Source organism: Xenopus laevis, chromosome 7L (assembly GCF_017654675.1).
Source record: "Xenopus laevis strain J_2021 chromosome 7L, Xenopus_laevis_v10.1, whole genome shotgun sequence".
Taxonomy (NCBI): Eukaryota; Metazoa; Chordata; class Amphibia; order Anura; family Pipidae; genus Xenopus; species Xenopus laevis.
Window position 1 is genome coordinate 4,087,722 of NC_054383.1, and position 25,347 is coordinate 4,113,068.

The following is a 25,347-nucleotide window of genomic DNA, read 5'->3' on the forward strand; positions in this document are numbered from 1 at the left end:
GTCATGTAACTTGTGCTCTGATAAACTTCAATCACTCTTTACTGTTGTACTGCAAATTGGAGTGATATCACCCCTCCCTTCCCCCCCCCCCCAGCAGCCTAACAACAGAACAATGGGAAGGTAACCAGATAGCAGCTCCCTAACACAAGATAACAGCTGCCTGGTAGATCTAAGAACAACACTCAATAGTAAAATCCAGGTCCCACAGAGACACATTCAGTTACATTGAGAAGGAAAAACAGCAGCCTGCCAGAAAGCATTTCTCTCCTAAAGTGCAGGCACAAGTCACATGACCAGGGGCAGCTGGGAAATTGACAAAAGTCTAGCCCCATGTCAGATTTCAAAATTGAATATAAAAAAATCAGTTTGCTCTTTTGAGAAATGGATTTCAGTGCAGAATTCTGCTGGAGTTGCACTATTAACTGATGCGTTTTGAAAAAAAACATGTTTTCCGATGACAGTATCCCTTTAAGTCTACTGGAAAATCATTTAAACATTAAATAAACCCAATAGTTTTGCTTCCAATAAGGATTAATTTTATCCTAGTTGGGATCAAGTACCAGCTACTGTTTTATTATTACAGAGAAAAAGGAAATCATTTTTTGTAATTTAAATTCTTTAGACAAAATGTAGTCTTTGGGAGACGGCCAGTCTGTCTTTCTGGATAACGAGTTTCCTGTTAACGGATCCCATACCTGTATTATGTCTGGTTATTATAAGGGTTTTCCCAAAGTCATAGGGCTGCTGTACAGATCTCCAGGTAAAGCTGATCCAGGCAACGTCACAATAAATGTCTGCCTGAAAATAATGTATATTCTTATGTAAAGAAGTATATGTCTGGAATATTATTTTACGTGATTACTGCAATCACTTTTTGCACTTTACTGGCTAACAACAGCATCATTGTCTTGCTTTATGGCTGGATCACAGTCATTTACTCATTTAGGACAAAGTGCAAATAATGTGTGCAATTCACCATGTTTTAGCACATTGCCCCTGCCCTGCATGAAGGAGCATTGCCCCAGGTCTCTGTGCCGCAAAATGGATTGAACTTGATGAATATAATCTTTCTACTGCTTTCTAAACTAAGGCCTGTTGGGCTTAATGAAGTCGTTTGCACATGGATAGGAAACTGGCTACAGGATCAGGTACAGAGGGTGGTTGTTAATGGGACATTCTCTACTTGGAGTAAGGTTCTTAGTGGGGTCCCTCAGGGCTCAGTATTGGGTCCACTTTTATTTAACTTGTTCATTAATGACTTAGGGGAGGGTATTGTAAGTAATGTATCAGTGTTTGCAGATGACACAAAACTATCAGCCCAATTAATTCCATCCAGGATGTGGCACTTGCAACAGGATCTTGACTAACTGGCAATCTGGGCAGCTAAGTGGCAAATGAGATTCAATGTTGATAAATGTAAAGTCCTGCACCTGGGATGTAACAATATCCACTTATACCCTTAATGGGACTGCACTAGGCAAATCCATAATGGAGACGGAGCTTGGAGTCCTTGTAGGTAATAAACTTGTCTGTAGCAAGTAATGCCAGTCAGCAGCATCAAGGGCAAATAAGGTCTTGACTTGTATTAAATGGGGCAGAGATTCACGGGAGGAGGGGGTCCCACTGTATAGAGCACTGGTAAGGCCCCATCTAGAATATGCCGTACAGTTTTGGTCTCCATCACTCAAACAGGACATTATTGTATTAGAGAGGGGACAGAGAAGGGCAACTAAGCTGGTAAAGGGGAAATCTTAGCTATGAGGAAAGACTGGCCAAATTAGGGATTTTTCACCCATTCCGATTTGAAGAAAAGAGGTTCCAGCTAAATATTGGGAAGGGGTTTGTTACAGTGAGAGCTGTGAAGATGTGGAATTGTCTCCCTGTATCAGTGGTACAGGCTGATACATTAGATAGGTACAAGGAAGGGTCGGATGCTTTATTCACCAGTAGCTCCTCCCAGCAGACAGGAGGGAGCCAATGAGATTAGAGGAGGGAAAGGGGTGTTACAGGGAGAGCTGGGAAGTGAATCAGGGGTACAGGCTGATACATTAGATAGGTATAAGATGGGGTTGGATGGTGTTTAGCAAGTGAGGGAATACAGGGATATGGGAGATAGCTCATAGTACAAGTTGATCCAGGGACTAGTCCGATTGCCATTTTGGAGTCTGGAAGGAATTTTTCCCCCTCTGAGGCAAATTGGAGAGGCTTCAGATGGTTTTTTTTTGCCTTCCTCTGGATCAACTGGCAGTTAGGCAGATAACAACAAAAAAAAAAAACTAAAAGATTGAACTTGATGGACGTGTGTCTTTTTTCAACCTTACTTACTATGTTACTATGTTACTACCTCAACTACTATGTATATTATTATTATTATTATGAATTCAATTCCACTCCCAGCCACTAGAGGTGCTGCACTCAGTCAGATTTAAGGGCAAAACTTTGCTCCTGTGTAGAGTCTTTAAATGGGTTAATAATGGTTTACTTTAGAAATAGGGCCCCTGAATTCTCGTGCGTGTGTAATGGGGGGTCACTGTCCCTACTATCCTTGTTTCAGTACATATGCCCACCCCCGGGTTCCCATACTAAAGCGTGACAACATTTGGATGGTCCCCCATGGAACTCGGGCTTTTTGGGATTGAGTTCCTTTCCCCCTGGATGATCTTTGCATGATATTTGCTCAGATCTGTAAAACAGAGGATCAGCTATTTCCTGGCTGCATAACTCAAGTATGGGGGGGTCTTGTTCCCTAGGCGACAGAGCACTGGAAAGAGCTGTCTTTTCATAACATATGTAGCGAGAATATTTGCCAGAGTTCCTTTTCTTACATAATAAATAGTGTTTATAAAAGTGACACGACTTACAGTAATCCTGTCCTCATTGTGCAGCCGGAAACGCTCTCATCTCGTATACAGACAAGTCAACTTTCTGAAGTGAATTTCAATAACAATTACACATAATACACATAATTATAAACCCAGTCAAAATGAGGAATGAATGGATGTTGAGAAGTTGCTTCGAATTTTATTTTCTTTCATTAGGCAAACTCAACTGTTTCCCTTTAAAGTTTAATTCAGTATTTCCCTAAGGATGAATCTCACTGTTATTTCTCTTCTTTCAAATTAAATGCAAAATCTTGGACTTCTGACCAATATTAAAGGATTTAGATGTCAAAGGGTGTATCTAGAAACATACAGTAAGATGTGACTGTTCTAAAGGCAACACCCTTATTAAATTGAAATGTAATGCTTTAGACAGACAGGCGTAACATTATTCATTGTATCTCTGTACAGACTATGAGCAACATAGGGGGCTGTTCCTGCTGAATTGTGCTTAGTACAGGGGAATACCTATGCTGCCATAGTTTTATGGGATCTCTCTGTACAGACTATGAGTAAACATAGGGACTGTTCCTACTGAATTGTGCTTAGTACAGGGAATACCTATTCTGCCATAGTTTTATGGGATCTCTCTGTACAGACTATGAACAAACTTAGGGACTGTTCCTGCTGAATTGTGCTTAGTACAGGGGAATACCTATGTGCCATAGTTTTATGGGATCTCTCTGTACAGACTATGAACAAACTTAGGGACTGTTCCTGCTGAATTGTGCTTAGTACAGGGGAATACCTATGTTGCCATAGTTTTATGGGATCTCTCTGTACAGACTATGAGCAAACTTAGGGGGCTGTTCCTGCTGAATTGTGCTTAGTACAGGGGAATACCTATGCTGCCATAGTTTTATGGGATCTCTCTGTACAGACTATGAGCAAACTTAGGGGACTGTTCCTGCTGAATTGTGCTTAGTACAGGGAATACCTATGCTGCCATAGTTTTATGGGATCTCTCTGTACAGACTATGAGCAAACTTAGGGGGCTGTTCCTGCTGAATTGTGCTTAGTACAGGGGAATACCTATGCTGCCATAGTTTTATGGGATCTCTCTGTACAGACTATGAGCAAACTTAGGGGCTGTTCCTGCTGAATTGTGCTTAGTACAGGGAATACCTATGTTGCCATAGTTTTATGGGATCTCTCTGTACAGACTATGAACAAACTTAGGGGACTGTTCCTGCTGAATTGTGCTTAGTACAGGGAATACCTATGCTGTCATAGTTTTATGGGATCTCTCTGTACAGACTATTGTGCTTAGTAGAGTAGACCTATGTTGCCATAGTATGGTAGTATCTTCCTGTGCAGACTAAGAGCAAACCTAAAGGCCTGTTAGTTGTGCTGCTTTGTGTTTAACACTTTAGATCTGCCATTATATCTGGATGTGCCTATTGGCTTCTTGGCCTGTTCCTTATGGGCTTTTTTTGTCATCTTTGCTTGGACAGTAAGTTTACATTAATGCCGGAGTTAATCTGAGTAGTAAATGGCAATGATACCAAAAACATTTTGGAGGATGTTCCCATAACAGTAGAGATTAGGCTGTATGTGGTTATAGAACAATGGAGTGTTTGTATAAAGCAGAATTTGCCAACAGAATCTATAGCTGCTTCAGGTTGTGACTCCACCACCTTACAGCAACACAAGAATATATATATATATACTGTATTAAACGAATACTACAAGTAATGTATACTTGGCCATGTGACTTTGTGTTATTATAAGATCTCTTGAGCTTTATATGATGACACATAAAAAGGTGCAGCAAGATCTCACAGTTGGTTTGTGTTGTTTTTGCAGAGAGGATTTCCACCTCGACTTGTTCCTCTCCGGCCAGAGGTTTGGGCGACCCAGGGATAACGCCTCTGTCTCCGTCACACATAGCGTCGGTAAGATCATCTTGTTGCACCTCTGGGAGTCACAATGTGTCTCAGTGCTAAGTTATTTAAAGTGATATTGACATTCTATAGTAATGTGTCAGTAATGCTAAGAAAGAGAAATTGTTTGATGGAAAAGTGCCCCCCAAGAAGGTGTGAGGTGTAAACATCCCTGGACTGTAACTGGGGCTTCCTATAAACCAGAATGTTCATTGCTGATTCCTGATTAAGTAATTAATATAAAGAAGGAACACTAAGGGGATTATTTATTAAAGTCCGAATGCTAAAAATAAAAAAAAAATCGTTTTTTTTACTATCAAAAATCCAAATTTTTGGTGGAAAAAAAACTTTTTTGAGATTTATTATACACCAAGGATGGAAAAAGTCTGAATCTGAAAAGTTTATCTGGTCTGTGCTGGAATTAGCCCGAAAATCTGACTGTTTTGGGCTTTTCAAGCAAAAATCCGAAAAATTTGAACTTTTGGGAAAAAGACGAGAAAATTTCTTACGATTCAGTAAAGAATTGGTATGATAAGATTTTTCGTCCGCTTTTTTTTTGGGGTTTTCCCCCGAACCAATTAATTTGCGCTTTTGAAATAATAAGTAAAATCGTTGATTCTAGTTTGGTTGGACTTTTTTTATTTAAAAAATCAGAAACATTCGGATTTTGATGAATAATCCCCTTAGAGGAAGCTCCACCCAGATTCATTAAGGGTTAGTTCACATGAGGAGATGAGGAGATTCGGGGGAGATTTTTTCGCCTGGCGACTAATCGCCTCGTCTTCTGAGCGACAATCTCCCCGTACTGCCTCAGCGTTTTTTCCCATAGGCTAGAATGAAAAGTCGCCTGCGCTAATGCACACGTGGCGATGCATTTTTCATAGTCGCCTGAAGTTGCCTGTGTGAGGCAACTTCGGGCGACTATGGAAAACGCGTTGCGCGTGTGCATTAGTGCAGGTGACTTTTCATTAACCTTAAAAGCAACTCTGCTAGAAATGATCAAATTAATTAATGAATTAATTATTTTGCCCATTATTCAAAGACAGCACAAAAGTTATGCCCGACAAATACTAGTGACAGTCACCCATTGATATCGTAAGATAGGTAATATATGTAGTGATATTATCATTAGCCGATCGACTAAACGACCGATCACCATGGAACGAAAAATTTCAAAACCTTAAAACGGCCCTGGTGGGCAGGGCCGGATTTACATAGCGGGCGCCCCTAGGCCCCCTGGCGTTCGTCGCCCCTGTCCCATTCCCTTTATTCGTGCAAATCTTCATGGAGATTGTATCTCCTGTGCATCCCCAGTGTTTTTGAACCAATGTGAGTGTGTTTGAGCAGCATGCCGCCCCCCTAAAATCCTGCCGCCCTAGGCCCGGGCCTAGGTGGCCTTTCCACAAATCCGGGCCTGCTGGTGGGCCCTGGGCAAAGAGCTGACTGGTGGGCCCCAAAAGTTTTTTGTGAAACCATGCTCACTGTTGGCCACACCCCCAAATACCACACCCAATGTTTTAACAAAACATAATTCAGTCATGCCACTATTAAATCAATAATCAGAATAATAAACGCAGATCTGACAGTATACGACATAAAAATGGATAATTACCATATTAACCCTAGCTGTGCCAGTATAATCACTGCAGAAAATATGAAGGATGAACACAGTAGCAGTTCTATGTATAAATGCCCCCAAAATTCATAGCAGTATGGCAAAGGGGCAATTCCATGTATAAACAACCCCATAATTCATAGTAGGATGGCACAGTGCAATTCCACGTATAAATACGCCCCAGAACCCACAGCAGGGTGGCAAGGGGAAATTCTGAGGTGTTTATACAAATGGCCTGTAGATATCACTGTGCCCAGACTTATACTGTACATTCTTCCTGACATCTTAAAAGTGAAAGTGAAAGTTACTGTTGTGTAATGGCTGCATGAGCCTGCTAATAAAGCACTGTTATACTCTCCTCATCCTCGGCTACCCAAAACATAACAAATTCCATGTATAAATACCCCCCCAGAACCCACAGCAGGACGGCAAGAGGCAATTCCATGTATAAATACCCTCCAGAACCCACGGCAGGATGGCAAGGGGCAATTGCATGTATAAATACCCCCCTCCCAAGACCAGAACCCACAGCAGTAGATGAGTACATTGACTCACCCTCGCCTAGATTCAGTGAGGGGCTTGGCTTCCTTTCCTTCGTGGCCATTTCCACTTTAACGGTTTGGGTGTGTGTGTGAAATTGAAGTGGATCGGCCCGGGGGTGGGAGCCAACCCTGACACACGACACACCAGGTATTGATTTAGAAAAACAATTGGCCCGAAAACAAATTGTATTATTAGGGATGCACCAGATGCAGGATTCGGTTCAGGATTCAAACAGGATTCAGCCTTTTTCAGCAGGATTCGGATTCGGCTGAATCCTTCTGGCCGGCCGAAACGAATCCTAATTTGCATATGCAAATAAGGGACAAGGAGGGTAATCGCGTGAATTTTTGGTCACAAAACAAGGAAGTAAAAAATATTTTCCCTTTCCAACCCCTAATTTGCATATGTAAATTAGGATTTTGTTCTGTATTCGGCCAAATCTTTCGCGAAGGATTCAGGGGTTCGAGCCGAATCCAAAATAGTGGATTCTGTGCATCGCTAGTTGTTATGCCTCACATCCTTGGCCCCCTGGGTGGTGGTCCCAGCCAACTAAATACAATGTGCCCCAATAAAAAAGTGGCAAACTAAGTTGCACTCATAATCATGCCCCAAGATCCGCCATACCTTACCCATGATCCATTTATACCCACCTATTCCCCTGCAACCTTTGCAGTCCCTAAATCAGACCTTCATGTCTCTCATCGCCCATCTCTGTCCTCACTGAACTCCCCATGATAGCAGCCCTAAATTGATGGGGGGGTCTAATCTAGATTAAACGGATCTTGTGTAGGGAGGTGAGGCAGGAACATTGTGTAGTAGCCAGTAGTATTGAGGCGGCACCATTAACTAATGAAAGAGGCTCAACTGGCTTAGTGCAATGAGGTGGGCTAAGTAGATGGAGCAGACCCTAGGGAATGGGAATGCAATGGCTGGGTATGCTGAGTGTAGGAAGGGGGTTGGTAAATGGAGCCATCCCAAAGGAATGGGGGTTCAATGGCAAGTTGTGAAGTTGGGTTGGCATAGTGTAGGAAGGTGGGCTAGTAAGTTGGGTAGTCCTAAGGGCATGGTGTTGCAATGGCACTGTTCCCCTGTTAGGGTGCTGAGCTGGCTCAGTGTAGGGAAGTCTTCTCTGCCTCTGGGTTAAGTTTCCATGGGGCATTAATAGTAACTGTAATAATTAAGTGCAAGGATCCCTGGTGCCCCAGTACTATCTGCATGTTGTGCCATTTGCCTGCATCTCCCCCAGTTTGTAGAGGTCCCCTGAATGTTTGGGGTTCTGTGAGACCAAATTCTTTACCTTTAATGTGCTACTCTGGAATAAATCTGAGATACACATGGATGCCAAAGGGACAGTAGAATTATATCACAATCATTATAATGGTATAAGTGGCCATATGCTAACACCTCTGGAGTTATTGCGCATTTTACCCCCTCTTTGTGTGTGTGTGATTCTTTATATTATTATGTACAGTAACTGCACATTGTTACTGTTTATTGCTCATCAATGAAGGTGTCTTCTTCCAAGTCACCCAGGAAACAAAGGCCCAGGGAGTGCTTAGATTCCTCTTATACTATTATTATCTTTTGGCTGGGCACTTCCATTAAATCTTTGGCTCATGTTAAGTTCCTTAACCGGTTTAACTGTTGAGATCCATTTCTGGCTCACTGGATATGGGCCTATAAATTCAGCAGTGACAGAATGTAATGAGAACGGCAGAGGGAACCAAAACCAGGGATTTAAAGGGCATGTAAAAACAGAAAACCAAAATCCTATTTTTACGTTCTTTAATGAAAAAGAAACCTATCTCCAATGTACTTTAATTAAAAAATGTGCACCGTTATTATAAGAAACCTGACTGTATGCAGTGAAATTCTCCCTTCATTTACTGCTGTGGATAGGAATTATCAGACGGTCCCTAACTGCTCTGCAGGGAAACAATCATACTTATGAACAGCAGGGGGAGCCCCCGCCTTACTTCCCAGCCATGCAGAACTCAAGCAGCTTTGTTTGTTTCCCTGTAGAGCAGTCGGAGACTGTGAATTTGTATTGGATTTTATTTTTGCCTTTACATCCCCTTTACTGTTTCCAACTCCAGCTGCAGGGACAAAGATCATGGAGTCAGATTTAAACAGATAAACTGGGATTCTATTTGGAGGATTATTTTGCTGCAGCCACTGGTTTTGCAGAGTTGGAGAAAGTTTGTATTAAACAATACAAAAACTATAAAAATGCTCATTAGATTACATGACAACACAGGACCCAGTGCAGTCTGTATATTCTGATTATTAATCAGTCTTGCTGTATCGGCTTCTGGCAGATATTATTTGACTTGTCCTGTTTTGATCATTTATGACGATCCTTAAGCAGCCCAGATCACACTGAGCATGTGCACAGTCTTGGTCTAACAAAGATGTATAACAAAGTTACAAGATGGTGACCCCCTGTGGCCAACTTTGAAAGCATAAATCATTTGTTTGATTAGGCTTGTGGTGCAGTAAGTTCATGTTTATGTTTAGTATACAAAATACAGCATTTCTAGCTTTATTCTATTTTAGACTTTACTTCCCCTTTAAATCAAGGTTTTTGTTGTTTACCCTACTTCAAGTCTTTAATAATCAAAAATAGAAACATCTATACCATTCCCCCAACCCTACAATGACACGGGTGTCCCTGCAGCTGCAGAAGAGTTAAAGGGGTAGTTCACCTTTAAGTTAAATTGTAGTATATTCTACAATGGCCAATTCTAAGCAAATTTTCAATTGGTCTTCATTATTTATTTTTTTATACTTTTTTTAATTATCTGCCGTTCTCTTCTGACACTTTCCAGCTTTTAAATGGGAGTCACTGACCCCATCTAAAAACAAATGCTCTGTAAGGCTACACAATTATTGTAGTTGCTACTTTTTATTACTCCTCTTTCTATTCAGGCCTCTCCTATTCATATTCCAGTCTCTTATTCCAATCAATGCATGGTTGCCAGGGTATTTTGGACCCTAGCAACCAAACTGCTAAAATTACAAACTGGAGAGCTGCTGAATAAAAAGCTAAATAACTTAAAAACCACAAAGAATAAAAAATGAAAACCAATTGTAGATTGTCTCAGAATATCCCTCTCTACATCATACTAACAGTTAATTTAAAGGTGAACAAACCCCTTTAACTCTCCCTTGTCCCTTGTCTCCCTTGTCCGATTGCAGAAAGACTCTGACTCCAACGAGTCCGAGGAGCAGACCTTCTCCATAGTCGTTGCCATTGATTTTGGCACCACGTCCAGTGGCTACGCCTACAGCTTCGCAAAGGAGCCGGAATGTATTCACATAATGAGGTAAGTGGTGCAATGCAGCATGGAGCTGGGGTGGAGGGGGGGTCTGTGATGGGAAAGGGAAGATGATTTGTACCATCTGCAGACGCTGGAGAGGCTCATGTCTCTCTCTGCAGTGTGCCAAATGGACCTCTAGCCCTGGGCACCGGAATTTCATTTAGTGCCAACATGTTACACAACACTTTGCACAGAATGTATCATTCATATCATTGCCCTGTGCCAGAGGAGCTTACAATCTGTGTGGCCCCTATCTGATTTGTATGACCTGCTTGATCTGTGACGGTCGGTGATACATTGTTACTGCTAAGTATCAAATAGCTATTAACCCTTTCCAGGGTCGCCATTAGAAATCGCGGGCCCCCGTACAAAAAAAATTTTGACGCCCAAGCCCCACCCCATATCCCGCCCACTCCACATCACAAAAAAACCAAAAAAAACATTGGTGGCAGGGGCCCCCTTACAAGTTAAAAAAAAATTGGGGCCCCAAAAATATTTTTTTTTTAAAAAAAATGTTTGTTTTTTTTTTAAAAAAAAAACATTGGTGGCAGGGGCCCCCTTACAAGTAAAAAAAAAAATTTGGGCCTCAAAAAAAATTTTTTTTTTAAATTTTAAATTTTTTTTCTAAAAAAAAACATTGGTGGCAAGGGCCCCTTACAAGTTACAAAAAGTTATTCTAGAATGACCAATTCTAAGCAACTCAGGCCTGGGCCCGGGACACTTGTCCCCCCCTGATGGCGGCCATGACCCTTTCTATCCAAATAGAACAGAATCCACTGCTTGACATTCAGGCGCTGTAGTTCTCTACACAATAGGATGCCGTAAATGAAGGTTCTATAGGATAATGGTCATTTTAATGGGGTTGTTCACCTTTGAGTATGATGTAGAGAGGGATATTCTGAGACAATTTGAAATCGGTTTTCATTTTTTATTATTTGTGGTTTTTGACTTATTTAGCTTTTTATTCAGCAGCTCTCCAGTTTGTCATTTCAGCCATCTGGTTGCTAGGGTCCAAATTCCCCTAGCAACCATGCACTGATTTGAATAAGAGACTGGAATATGAATAGGAGAGGCCTGAATAGAAAGATGAGGAATAAAAAGTAGCAATAACAATTAGGGGCACATTTATCAAGGGTCGAATTTCGAATTTGAAAAACTCCGAAATTCTAATTCAAAAAGGGCAACCGAAATGAAGTCAAAGGTTTTTTTTTGGCTGAATAGGTCCGTTTTCGATCGAATAGGTCCGTATTCGGCCGAATTCGAATCGTATGAATCAAAGTAATAGCGCATTTGGTCGAATTCGAATCAAAGTTTTTCCCCAAAAAAACTTTCGATTTTTTAAAGTCCACCAATTGACTTCAAATAGGTTCTAGGAGGTTCCCCAGAGGCTAAAACAGAAATTCGGCAGGTTTTAGATGGTGAATGGTCAAAGTCGAATTTTTAAAGAGACGGTACATTTTCGATATTCCAATTTTTTTAATCAAATTTGGACTATTCTCTATTTGAAGTACACAAAAATAGCTCGAAATTCAAATTATTTTCAATTCTAAAATTCACCTCGACCTTTGATAAATCTGCCCCTAAATGTGTCGCCTTACACTACAGAGTATTTGTTTTTAGATGGGGTGGCCCCTATTTGAGAGAGTCAGAAGAAGAAGCTAATAATTAAAAAACTATAGAAAATAAATAATGAAGACCAATTGAAACGATGCTTAGAATTAGCCATTCTTAAACATACTAAAAGTTAAGTTAAAGGCGAATCACCCCTATAAAGACAGGCTGATAAATCCAGGGTGTCTTGGAGCCCGGGGCCCCAGGGGAAGAAGAAGAATAGATGAGTTTTTCCTGATGGGGACAAACCACAATGTCTCTAGTGAAGGGGATGATAAAGAGGGGAAGGCAGGAGATGAGCTCAGCATTTTCTGGGCAATCAATTAAACTCTGTTGCATATTTTGGTTTTATGTTGGACATTTATGTGCGCGTCGTGGGCAACAATGGCCAATCAATTATTTATTGTAAAAGCTACAAATTGTGATTGATACAGCACTCAGGCACCATCCATATTCATGTTTCACTCCTGCCTTCCTATAAACCTGAATATACAGCTCAGGCTAAAGAACAACCAAACCCTACAATGAATGTTTTATACATCAATATTAAAGAATATCAGCATCAATGAACACAACTGGGTACAAGCACTTTCTCTATTGCATTCAAGGGGTGATTTTTGAGTTCCCCCTTTTGTTTGCCAGTGGGCCCCTGAGGGTTAATAACGATTACAACAATAATGAGAAGGTGAGAATTTTTTTTGCAGGCGCTGGGAAGGGGGAGACCCTGGAGTTTCCAACCAGAAGACCCCCACCACCATGTTACTGATGCCGGATAGGAAGTTCCACAGTTTCGGCTTTGCGGCTCGGGATTTTTACCATGACCTGGACCCAAGTGAATCCAAGCACTGGCTGTATTTTGAGAAGTTCAAGATGAAGTTGCACAGCAGCACCGTGAGTACATGAGAAGTAGACTGCTGCCTAAATTTGAGTTGATTTAACCATAACATGTAATAGGTGGACATACCTGGTGACCTAGTTGCTCTAATTGACCTAGTTAATCTTATTGGTCTGTTTGACCTACCTTGACCAATTCTTTTAGTTGTCACTCTACTTTCAGACACTAAGGGGCTGATTCACTAAGGGTCGAATATCGAGGGTTAATTAACCCTCGATATTCGACTAGGAATTAAAATCCTTCGACTTCGAATATCGAAGTCGAAGGATTTAGCGCAACTACTGCGATCGTACGATCGAAGGATTATTCCTTCGATCGAACGTTTAAATCCTTCAAATCGAACGATTCGAAGGATTTTAATCCAACGATCGAAGGAATATCCTTCGATCAAAAAAACTTAGGAAAGCCTATGGGGACCTTCCCCATAGTCTAACATTGACTTCGGTAGCTTTTAGCTGCCGAACTAGGGGGTCGAAGTTTTTTTTAAAGAGACAGTACTTCGACTATCGAATGGTCGAATAGTCGAACGATTTTTAGTTCGAATCCTTCGATTCGAAGTCGTAGCCGTAGTCGAAGGTCGAAGTAGCCCATTCGATGGTCGAAGTAGCCCAAAAAATACTTCGAAATTCAAAGTTTTTTTACTTCGAATCCTTCACTCAAATTTAGTGAATCGCCCCCTAGTTGTACTGTCTTCTCAGGTATTGATTGTACATGTGATAATGCTATATCTTAAGACATTATGTGATGTGACAATAAGATTGTAATGTACTATATATGCCTATAATACACAAAAGCCATGAATATCCTGTAAATTATATCGTTATAAACGGTGAGTTCTGATGTCATCAGTTATAAACGGTGAGTTATGATGTCATTTCTGTCACATGACTCACTGAAACTTGTGTATTATAATAAATAAAGTACCCCCAGTTGTAAAATATGAGGATATTAGAAGTTACCTCGGAGTTCCATGATCTGTATAAAAACACTCGGCCTTCGTCCTCGTACTTTTATATGGTCATGAAACTCCTCGGTAACTTATAATATCCTTATGTTTTACAAGAGGGGGTACTTTATTCACTATATATTTTGTATGGAGATATACCGTGAAAAATAAAGAGAAGTTTAAAAAAAAAAGAAATAGGCTGCTGCCCATGCGTATGTTTTTTTTTTTTTTAAGAAACCTGTTCTGGGACTGAGAAATATTAGTTTCCAGTTGGGAAAAAATATTTGTGTTATTTTGTGCCCCAGTCCAACAGGTTGGGGCAGGCAGAATGGGCCAGAAGTGCCCTCCCATGGCCATTTACTAAGGGTACTACTAATGCAAGTGCTGGAGCTGTAGGGGCAGTTAAGCTGTACTTGCCCTGTAGCAAGAAAGGTACAAGTCTAAATCTAAACATGAATTTACTCCAATAAACACCTTTCCTGCATTGCCATTTATAGTCAGTTGTCTGGTGTTCACTTCTTACCCACCCGAATGTTAGAATACGATAATATATTCACCTCTAATGATTTTTCCTCTATGTTTCCTACTTTAGGATCTTACCATGGAAACAGAACTCACAGCTGCCAATGGCAAGAGGGTTAAAGCACTAGAGATATTTGCCTACGCGCTCCAGTACTTTAAGGAACAGGCTCTGAAGGTGAGTGATGCTCTTATTGCTGCTCATTTACAGAATGAGTGACCACAGATGGACCCTGCCCAGGCATTGGGGAAGTATTTGGGGTACAAACAGAATGAGGAATCACTGATGCACCTGCCCAAAGAGAGGGGAAGGTGAGGGGTACAAACAGGCCGCAGATGGGCAAGGTTGATAGTATACCAATAATCTAGTGAGAATACGAAATAACATTGTTATTGGGGTGCAGACTATTACCCTTTAAATGCTGTTCCCTTTAGGGTAGGACTACGCGGACGTTTTCGGCGCGATTTGGTGCACTGCGACAAAACACCGTGTCAGAACGCATGCGACGGAAATATATACTCGAGTATAAGCTGGGTTTTTCAGCATCCAAAATGTGCTGAAAAAGTCTACCTCGACTTATACTCGAGTCAGTGGGCAGTAGCTGAGATTGCAGTCACTTTTAATCATTCCTATACCAACAGTTCGCTTGGGGAGAGACTGCAATTTCCCACAATGCCCTCTGTTGGTTATATGAAAGAATAACAGTGACTGCAATATCACACAGCACCCTCTGTTGGTTATATGAAAGAATAACAGTGACTGCAATATCACACAGCGCCCTCTGTTGGTTATATGAAAGAATAACAGTGACTGCAATATCACACAGCGCCCTCTGTTGGTTATATGAAAGAATAACAGTGACTGCAATATCACACAGCGCCCTCTGTTGGTTATATGAAAGAATAACAGTGATGGCAATATCACACAGCACCCTCTGCACATGGTAGTGGGACAGTGGGACAATGCACACAGTAATCCGTTTGGCAATTCTCTGTCACCATCAACTTTGCAAAGAAGTCCGGTTGATCGCTGGGGGGGGGTCGCTTTGGCGGAATGTGCGCTGCTGGGAGACAGGGCTGTAGTTGTGTCTAGGCTTATACTAGAGTCAATAAGTTTTCCCAGGTTTTCGTTATACTCGGGTCGGCTTATACTCGAGTATATACGGTAAGTGAATGCATTGTCGGATGAAGTCGCAGCATTGATCCGACGCGACACAACTGTCGGATGCAGACGCTGCACGCTGTGACTTCATCCGACATTTCCATCTCTTACCTGATTTCCGTTGCATGAGATTTGATGCCGGCGTTTTGTTGCAGCGCGTCGGACTGCATAGTCCTACCCTTAGAGTTACTGTGCCATTAAGAAATCCTGCAAGTAATTGGCACTGCCATATGTGCCGGAAACGAGAAGTGTCCTACAGGATAAAGCAGCCACAGTATTTGGCAGTCAGGGACAGGAAACAATTAAGAACATCGTTAACATCTGAAAGGGCCAGCAGCCAAGATCTCTGTCTGGGTCATTAAGATCTGGCACTAAATGAATGCACAGAAATAAAATGATACAATCACTGAAGAATTAATTCTCTAAAGAGAAATATGGCTGCGTGTGCCACTGAGGTGCCACGTATCTGATATATTTGTCATTGCAATATTTGTATGTAACATTCCTAATAGTTTTGTATTTGATTCTCAGGAGCTCAGTGACCAGGCTGGTACCGAAATGGATAACTCCGAGGTGAGATGGGTAATCACTGTCCCTGCCATCTGGAAACAGCCGGCCAAGCAGTTCATGAGGCAGGCGGCCTACAAGGTACAGTAACTCTCTGCTGCATTCAGACTCCATTCTACTGTTCTGGTTACTGGAATTCACTGCCGGGAAGTGTGAGATATTATTGGGGGCACTAGGAATGCTCTCAACTAATTGATGTCTCATATATAGGTACAAGGCTGCAGGCTATACAGGTTATATAGGTTATACAGGAACTCTGAGTATTATAAAGGGAACATGAACCCCCTACTGATAAGGATATTAGAAGTCACTGAGGGGTTGTTCTGTGACCATATAAAGGCACAAGGCTGCAGGCTGAGTTATACAGGGAACTCTGAGTATCACTCATGTATTATAAGGGATAATGTACCCCCTACTGTAAATGATAAGGATATTAGAAGTCACTGAGGGGTTGTTCTGTGACCATATAAAGGCACAAGGCTGCAGGTTGAGTTATACAGGGAACTCTGAGTATCACTCATGTATTATAAGGGATAATGTACCCCCTACTGTAAATGATAAGGATATTAGAAGTCACTGAGGGGTTGTTCTGTAACCATATAAAGACACAAGGCTGCAGGCTGAGTTATACAGGGAATACTGAGTATCACTCATGTATTATAAGGGATAATGTACCCCCTACTGTAAATGATAAGGATATTAGAAGTCACTGAGGGGTTGTTCTGTGACCATATAAAGGCACAAGGCTGCAGGCTGAGTTCTACAGGGAACTCTGAGTATCACTCATGTATTATAAGGGATAATGTACCCCCTACTGTAAATGATAAGGATATTAGAAGTCACTGAGGGGTTGTTCTGTGACCATATAAAGGCACAAGGCTGCAGGCTGAGTTATACAGGGAACTCTGAGTATCACTCATGTATTATAAGGGATAATGTACCCCCTACTGTAAATGATAAGGATATTAGAAGTCACTGAGGGGTTGTTCTGTGACCATATAAAGGCACAAGGCTGCAGGCTGAGTTATACAGGGAACTCTGAGTATCACTCATGTATTATAAGGGATAATGTACCCCCTACTGTAAATTATAAGGATATTAGAAGTCACTGAGGGGTTGTTCTGTGACCATATAAAGGCACAAGGCTGCAGGCTGAGTTATACAGGGAATTCTGAGTATAATCCTATTTGAAGTCTCTCCAATTTGCCTCAGAGCTTATACAGCTCCCTTTGGGGCAAGGTACCCAGAAGATGCACCACCACTATATATATATGTATATACCTACCAACAGGTTATTTAGTCAGCACTTGTGCCTTCCAATTTGCTTCAATCTGGTGCAAGTCCCATAGTTTCCACCTCCACCTTGTTTGCTGAAATCTGAATGATCATAGACAGCACCATTGGCGAATTTCTTTAAATGCCTTTATTTGGAACATGGGCTCTGACCCAAACACTCAGCAATGTTTTCAGACCACCATCGATCTTGATAAAAGACTGATGGTGGTCTGAAGCGTTGCTGAGTGTTTGGGTCAGAGGTCATGTTCCAAATAAAGACGTTTTAAAGAAATTGAAATATACCTACCAACAACTACAAATGGATTTCCCCTTCATAGAGGCTTATGGGCCACAGGGGGAAACACATCATGTCACACAGACCAATGTTCCTCCTGTACCTGGAATGAAGGCCATTGCCCATGTTACCCGAAATGGAAAATTTCCCATCAATGCATTATAGGTCTGTAGGGTTTTCTATACAGGTAATCACCCCAGGGGTCTACCAGCGGTTAATCCATCCTGTCTCTCACCCTTTTCTAATTGGTGGTTCTGCACCTTTAAATGAACTGTTAGTATGATGCAGAGAGGGATATTCGGAGACAATTTGCAATTGGTTTTCGTTTTTTATTATCTGTGGTTTTTGAGTTATTTAACTTTTTATTCAGCAGCTACCTGGTTGCTAGGGTCTTGTTTACCTTAACAACCAGGCAGGGGTTTGAATGAGAAACTGGAATATGAATAGGAAAGGCCTGAATAGAAAGATGAGTAAAAAAAAGTAGCAATAACAATAAATGTGTAACCTTACCGAGCATTTGTTTTTTAGATGGGGTCAGTGACCCCTAATTGAAAAAATTATAAAAAATAAAGGTCAATCAGAAAGTTGCTTGGAATTGCTCATTTTATAACTTACTAAGAATTAACTGAAAGTTGAACCACCCCATCTCATATGTACAGAATCTGACACTGAAAATGGAGCCGGATGATATTGTACAGCTAATGTGGCTCAGCGTGGCACTTTATCGGTCATTATTTACTAATATAACATTATATTTTAGTTTAGAAACCTGCATTGCCTTCAGCTAAGAATGTGCCGTTAATAATTTTGTTTGGAAAGGCTTTGCGTTGGGAGAACTTATAATTAAATTTAAACACGAGTATTAGCACTAGGCACGGAACTGTATAACGGGGTAACCCCTGTGTCTCTGGTCTGGTTGTTACTGGTTGTGCAGAGCTGAGTGTTAGTGCCCATTGCCTCATTGCTTATTATGGAACAGTTTTCATTAGGCATAACCAGCAGTGCTGTAGTAGCGCCACCAAGTGGTCATCACAGGAGATTGCGGTTATCTTTTCTCCATATTGATCATTTCTTGTTATTATTATTATTATATTTACAAAGCACCAACATATTCCACAATGCTTTACAATAAATAGGTGTATACACTGAATGTACAGATTGTATACCAAAATGCCAATAATGCTACAAAATATAAAAAATGTATGTATATTTGTATTTATATAGCACTATTTATGTATTCATTGCTGTACAGGCTGGAGTCAGTACAATGATAACATACCAATAAATACAAAATACAGTTACATTCCATTTTAAGTTTTAAAGAGACAAGAGGAAGGACGTCCATGCCCTGTAGAGCTTACAATCTATGTAATAGGCACCAAGTATCAAGTACTCGCTAGGGTTTCATTGGGTTATGCTGGAAATTTTTTTCTGCAGGATCTAATGTTTCACATTCTTCTGAAGTTGAAACCCCTTTGTGGATCATTAATTCTCATATTATTTATAAGATTTCCCCTCCTTTTATTAGTGTATGTTACAAGGTATAACTAAATCAGTGAAGGCAATAGGCAAATCTCACTTAGCTTTGCAGAACATACCATATAAAGTTCCCTCCTTGCTTCTCTTCCTTCCCATAGGCTGGCATGGCCACACCTGAGAACCCAGAGCAGCTGATTATTGCCCTTGAACCCGAGGGGGCCTCTATATACTGCCGGAAGCTCCGCCTCCACCAGATGATTGACTTGAGCAGCAAAGCAGCTATTAACGGCATCAGCCCAACAGATCCAGGTAAATATAGCTTGTTAAATAGCCTTTTCCGCACAGTTTGCTAATATTCCGACATGAATCTTAAAGAAGAAGGAAACCTACTAAAACAGTTTATTGACAATAGATTAGACACAATAGTGCAAGCTATAACACTATATTTATTCTGTAGAATGCTTTACCATATTTGAGTAAACTGCTCTAGACACTGTCTCTGTTTGTTTAGGATAGCAGCTGCCATATTGGCTTGGTGTGACATCACTTCCTGCCTGAGTCTCTCCCTGCTCTGGGTTCAGATTACAGCAAACTGAGCATGCTCAAGCCCAAGCCCTGGAGGTTTAAGCTGAAAACAGGAAGTCTGATACAGAAGCCCATGAGTACACAATAGAAGGAAAGAAATGTGATGTTTCTTTTGACAGAGGACTCAGAGCAGCATTACTTTGAGGCTTTACTGGTTTATTTATATAGACCTTTCTGATAAAGCTTACTTACTTTTAGCCTTTTCTTCTCCTTTAAGGTTTTTCAACAGATTATACTTAAAGGGGCAATATACCCCCATGTTCTATGTACGTTGCCTATTGTTTCACGCAGCGTCTCAGATGATTTCTATTTGTAGTGCAGAAAAGTGAAACGGAAAGGACTTTCATATTTAAAACGGTTGTGTGTAAAAGGGGCTGGCTCCACACAGGGGGCAGATTTTTGTCTGGGGGGGGGTGAGGGCTGTCCTGGAGGCCATTTAGCTGGAATATCCAAAATGTAGTCATTAGGGTTGGGCTCATATTGGCGGTCCTATAGAAGATCATTTTTATTGACATTTGAAAGTGAGTGACTGAAACTTATGTGAAAACCCTGAGGGAATTGGTGCACAATGTCGGTATTTGTGCCATTATGAATCAAAAAGGTATCCAAAACTATTTAATGAGTCCTCTCAAAAAGTAAAATTATAATTAAAAATTCAAATAATTTATTAGGACATATGGGTGACTAACGGGTTTCGTGCCTACTGGGGCACTTACTCATTGTGTCTGCCTGCCTGTAGGTGCCCATTAAAGGTCACTTTTATTCTAAATTGTAAACTTTACAGAGAGAAATTTACCATTTTTATATTAATCTCACAAAAATAGGAGTTTGTATTATATGAAATATATACCCCCCCCATATATGCCTTTAATGCATCAGGGTCACTTAATGCCAGCCCATTCCCAGAATGCCACACATACTGTCCTCCACATTTTTACTACAAATTTGGAAGCAATTTTCAGACGTCGGCTCACCCTCGTTTTTTGTGCATCATCCTGATTTTCCCCCTCTGACCCAGTTGCCTGTAGCAACAGCCCACTGACCAACTTTCCGAATTTGCACCTTCATGGCGTGATCCGAAAAGGGTGTGTCTGTGGGTGGAAGAGACGTGGCTTAGGAAAAATGGGGCATGGCTAAAGTGCACCTGGTTTATAATGTGACCGGGTATTCTTCTCTGAGTTTCCCTAAAATTCATATGCAAATTCACCATGAGAATGTTGGGTAAATTCCGCAGTATTCAGTGCTAATTCCCCTGATTCGGTTTCAATTCCCCACCCCATTTATTCAGTGCAAATTTCCAATAAAATACAGGCTACCATCAAATAAAATCTAAAATACTGGGTGCTCCGTGTAAGGAGGCTACTAGAAAGCCCCCATAATCACATCAGCTATAATATAAGAGGAACATGGCACTCCAGTTAAAAGTTTTTGCAAAATCGTTAATTAAATATCAAAAATATCAAAAAGACCCAATGCGTTTCAACCCCAAACTTGTATTTTCGATTCCCCTGACCAAGACCCCCTTGATTATGTTGAAACGCGTTGAGTTATGTCTTTTGAAATTTGATAAAACATTTTGCTAAAACTTTTTATCGGAATGCCCTGTTCCTCTTATATCAGTGCAAATGTCTGATGCCTATTCCTAGGGAATCCAATGGCCCATTCCAAGGCAATCCAGTGGAATCTAGTCCTTCTCCTGAGGCATATTTAACAGTGTCCAATGTAAATCTCTCAGGATTCACTGGCTGTAATCCAAAATCCCCCTTATTATAATACGAATACCTCAGGATTCAGTGCAAATTCCCTGGAATTGATTTTCAAACTAAAAGGTTCAGTGCAAATCTCCCAAAAACTGGGAACTGGCCATTCCAAGTGATCCAGTGGAAATTCCCCATGGTCTTAGGCACCTTTAACAGTATTCAATACAATTCCCCCAAAATTCAGAAACATTAATTTCAATACAAATTCCCTAGGATTCATAGAAGATCCCCAATGATTCAGTTCTAAATTCCCAGAATCTGATCCTCATTCATAGGGATCCAAGAGAAATTCCCCAAGTTTTACGGCACATTTAACAGTGCCCAGTGCAATTCCCCCAAAATGCAAAACCATTCATTAATTTCAATTAGGGATGCATCGAATCCAGGATTCGGTTCGGGAATTCTACCTTTTTTGGCCGAATTCTAATCCATAAAATCGCGTGACTTTTCATCACACAAACAAGTAAAAGATTTCTTAACTGGGCGGCTCTCTTTCCCCTTCGGTTCGGATTTAGGTTCGGATTTGGTTAAGATTGGGGTTCGGTAGTCGGCTAAATCTTTCACAATGAATGGATTTTCGATTCACCCAAATCCTAAAACAGTGGATTTGGTGCACTCGTAATTTCAATACAAATTCCATTGGATTCATAGCAGATCCCCAATGATTCAGTTCTAAATTAGTGCGCTCATTCCTAGGGAACCAAAGGAAATTTCCAGGTCTAAGGCTAATTTTGACAGTACCCAGTGAAAATCTCTGGGACGTAACTCAAATCAACTAGGATTCATGGAAGGTCCCCTATGGTTCCGTGAAAATTTCCCAGAATCTGATGCTCATTCCTAAGAGGTTCCCCAAAATCAGCACAATAGCCAATGCAAGTTTCCCCGCATTCACAGCCAAGTGTCTACCCTTGATTTTAACAAAGTACAAATTCACTCGGAATTATTGCAAATTTCCAATTTTCGTAGAAAATTTCCCAGCCTGGAAGAATCATCCACTGACTGACACCTCCCATTTTCATTCGTGATGTACACGTGGCAATGGTGAAAACTGACGCTTTTCAGACGGAAAATGAAAAGTGCCAGTTCCCACCACTGCCACGTAGAAGCCATTCAAGGTGGGAGCAACGGAATGAGCCTGAAACATTTAAAAAAAATCTGACAAAATTGATTTAAAAAAAAAATTGAAATTAGAAAATTTGCAATGAGCATTTATATACTGTACTTACCAGCAACTCCACGCTGTGCCGACCTTCTGCGTTGCCTCCATCTTGTATTCCAGTGCATTATTTTCTCTTTCATACAAACTGAAGTTATAAACCTCAGAGCCGCATTGATTTATTTCTTTTTTTTTTTTTAACTTTTAATGGTTGGATCCTTGAACCGCTGTTACTGATGTGTTTTTGAAAGGGAAGGAGGAACATTGTTCCCAGGGGCTTGGCGGATCCGCAGCCTTGGGATGCATAAACCCTTTGTGCAATCAATTCTCAGCAGCATCAATGAATGGGATAAGTAGGCTGAGATAAACAGGGCTGCGCCGCAGGCATCTGCATGATATTTTAATGCTCAGCTTAGAAATACACTTTATTGAGCCACACAATGGGAAACAATGCCGCCAGGGGCTCGGGACTAAGTATCAGTAGTAGAAAGGGATTCCGGTGATACACTGGAGAGGGATTGCAATTGCAAATAATGTGCATAGGCTTTTAGGAGCCAGACATGCTCAACCTGTATTAGAATTCCCAGAAACCTCAGACAACCATCTGTCCCCTTCCTGCCTATGATTCTGGTAATGGGAGAGGAGATAAAAGATGTTTTCCAACCAATAGGTTGGTTCTGTCATTCAACGATATCATGAAATGTCAATATTTGGTTATAGGTTGTAGCCTATGCGTTTTGAACATCTTTTCAAGATCCCTTTGCTCCCTGGTACTGCCCTCTTTTGCAGAAGCTGGGTCCCCTTTGAACTATGGGCCCCTATATGGGTGTACCAGTGACCCACAAATTAATATTCAAACCCAAATCTCAATCTAAAAAACCTTGAGACTGGTCACCCATCGACTGCATTTGAGCTTTCTTTGGTGAGGGGGAAGCAGACTCCAAAAGTTACAGAATATCTGGCCTATCTCACCGGGCTAGGTTCTGAGTTAATTTTGGGTCACCACTAGCAACCACCCTGTTGGATGAGATAAATCATTCAGGTCTCCTAAGCAACAGACCCTCTTTGAACATCCAACAGTTGGTTAGGGCCGATATAGGGCAGATATTGTAAACCATTTGCTGGATCACCCAAGAATTTCTAGGGTAGAAAGTAGGTGATCACCTGAAATATTGAAGGTTCCAGGAGTATCTACGTAGGAGAGCAAATAGGCATTGTCCCCCAAATCTCATCCTAGGAGGAAGGAAGTGATCACCTAAGATATTGAAGGTTCCAGGAGTATTTACATAGGAAAGCAGGTAGGCATTGCCCCCCAAATCTCATTCTAGGAGGAAGAAAGTAATCAACCAAGATATTGAAGGTTCCAGGAGTGTCTACATAGGAGAGCAAATAGGCATTGTCCCCCAAATCTCATCCTAGGCGGAAGAAAGTGATCACCCAAGATATTGAAGGTTCCAGGAGTATCTACATAGGAGAGCAAATGGGCATTGTCCCCCAAATCTCATACTAGGAGGAAGGAAGTGATCACCCAAGATATTGAAGGTTCCAGGAGTATTTACATAGGAAAGCAAATAGGCATTGTCCCCCAAATATCATCCTAGGAGGAAGGAAGTGATCACCCAAGATATTGAAGGTTCCAGGAGTATCTACATAGGAGAGCAAATAGGCATTGTCCCCCAAATCTCATCCTAGGAGGAAGGAACTTCCGTTTATCAGAAACGCCTGCTAATTTCCTATTCTTTTATGTATTAACCATGTGCACGAGCAGCCAAGGACCATGTCCGTCGGAACCGCCAGAGCCGCACTTTCTTGGTGGAGAATGTTATCGGGGAGCTATGGTCTGAGCTGGAGGAAGGTAGGGGGCCGTGTTCACTTGCCAATTCATATATCGTATAGAAGCCACATCTGCTCCTGGACCTGTGATACTTATGATTGCCCTGTGACTCTCATTACTGGTCAATGGCACTCATTGTTACAGCTCTTTGGGCATTCAGCTTGGCCCTCTTGGGTAAACATTTTTTGGCCTGTGGAAATCATTACTGACTTTGGAAACCTATTGTTGCCTTCTCTCATTAACTGTTAGCTTGTTTTATTGTTTTATTGTGCTGTGACACTTATGATTGGCTTGAGAAAGGCACCACTGGCCTTGGACACACGTTAATAACCCTCATTTTCCTTGGCATTGTTATAACTGGGATTCCCCTTTTCAAACAATGTAATGCCTTTATCTTTATTTCTATTCACTCCAGATTTGAATTTAGAGGTAATATGGTACTAGCATGCAATGGGTGCAAATGCCCCCTTGTGGCCTCTTTATTAAAGGAAAACTATACCTCCCAAACACTGTAGGTCTCTATAAAAAGATATCACAAAAATCAGCTCATATGTAAAACCCTGCTTCATGTAAATAAACCATTTTCATAATAATGTGCTTTTCTAGTAGTATGTGCCATTGGATAATCATAAATAGAAAATTGACATTTTAAAAAATAAGGGCTGCCCCCTGGGATCCTCGGCTTCATGGTGCATACAAACATACCAAAAAACCATACATGTTAGGTCACATGAGCCAATTGACAGACAGAGTTGTGTCTTTTGCTTCCACACTTCTTCCTGTACAGTTAGAGTTGCAGTATTTCTGGTCAGGTGATCTCTTCCTATTACAGTTAGAGCTGCAGTATTTCTGGTCAGATGATCTCTTCCTATTACAGTTAGAGCTGCAGTATTTCTGGTCAGGTGATCTCTTCCTGTTACAGTTAGAGCTGCAGTATTTCTGGTCAGGTGATCTCTTCCTGTTACAGTTAGAGCTGCAGTATTTCTGGTCAGCTGATCTCTTCCTGTTACAGTTAGAGCTGCA

The 25,347-nt window shown here is 41.1% G+C and overlaps 1 protein-coding gene across 1 annotated transcript in view; it reads left to right on the forward strand.

Annotated features, from left to right (window-relative positions):
• The window catches only part of hspa12a.L (heat shock protein family A (Hsp70) member 12A L homeolog), a 42,794-nt gene that overhangs the window by 10,802 nt on the left and 6,645 nt on the right, over nucleotides 1-25,347 (forward strand). Inside the window, exons 2-8 of the mRNA XM_018224677.2 lie at nucleotides 4,686-4,774; nucleotides 10,119-10,246; nucleotides 12,556-12,742; nucleotides 14,285-14,389; nucleotides 15,905-16,021; nucleotides 19,148-19,298; nucleotides 24,259-24,345. Of these exons, the coding sequence (XP_018080166.2) occupies nucleotides 4,686-4,774; nucleotides 10,119-10,246; nucleotides 12,556-12,742; nucleotides 14,285-14,389; nucleotides 15,905-16,021; nucleotides 19,148-19,298; nucleotides 24,259-24,345 (864 nt within the window). The remainder of the gene's footprint in view (nucleotides 1-4,685; nucleotides 4,775-10,118; nucleotides 10,247-12,555; nucleotides 12,743-14,284; nucleotides 14,390-15,904; nucleotides 16,022-19,147; nucleotides 19,299-24,258; nucleotides 24,346-25,347) is intronic.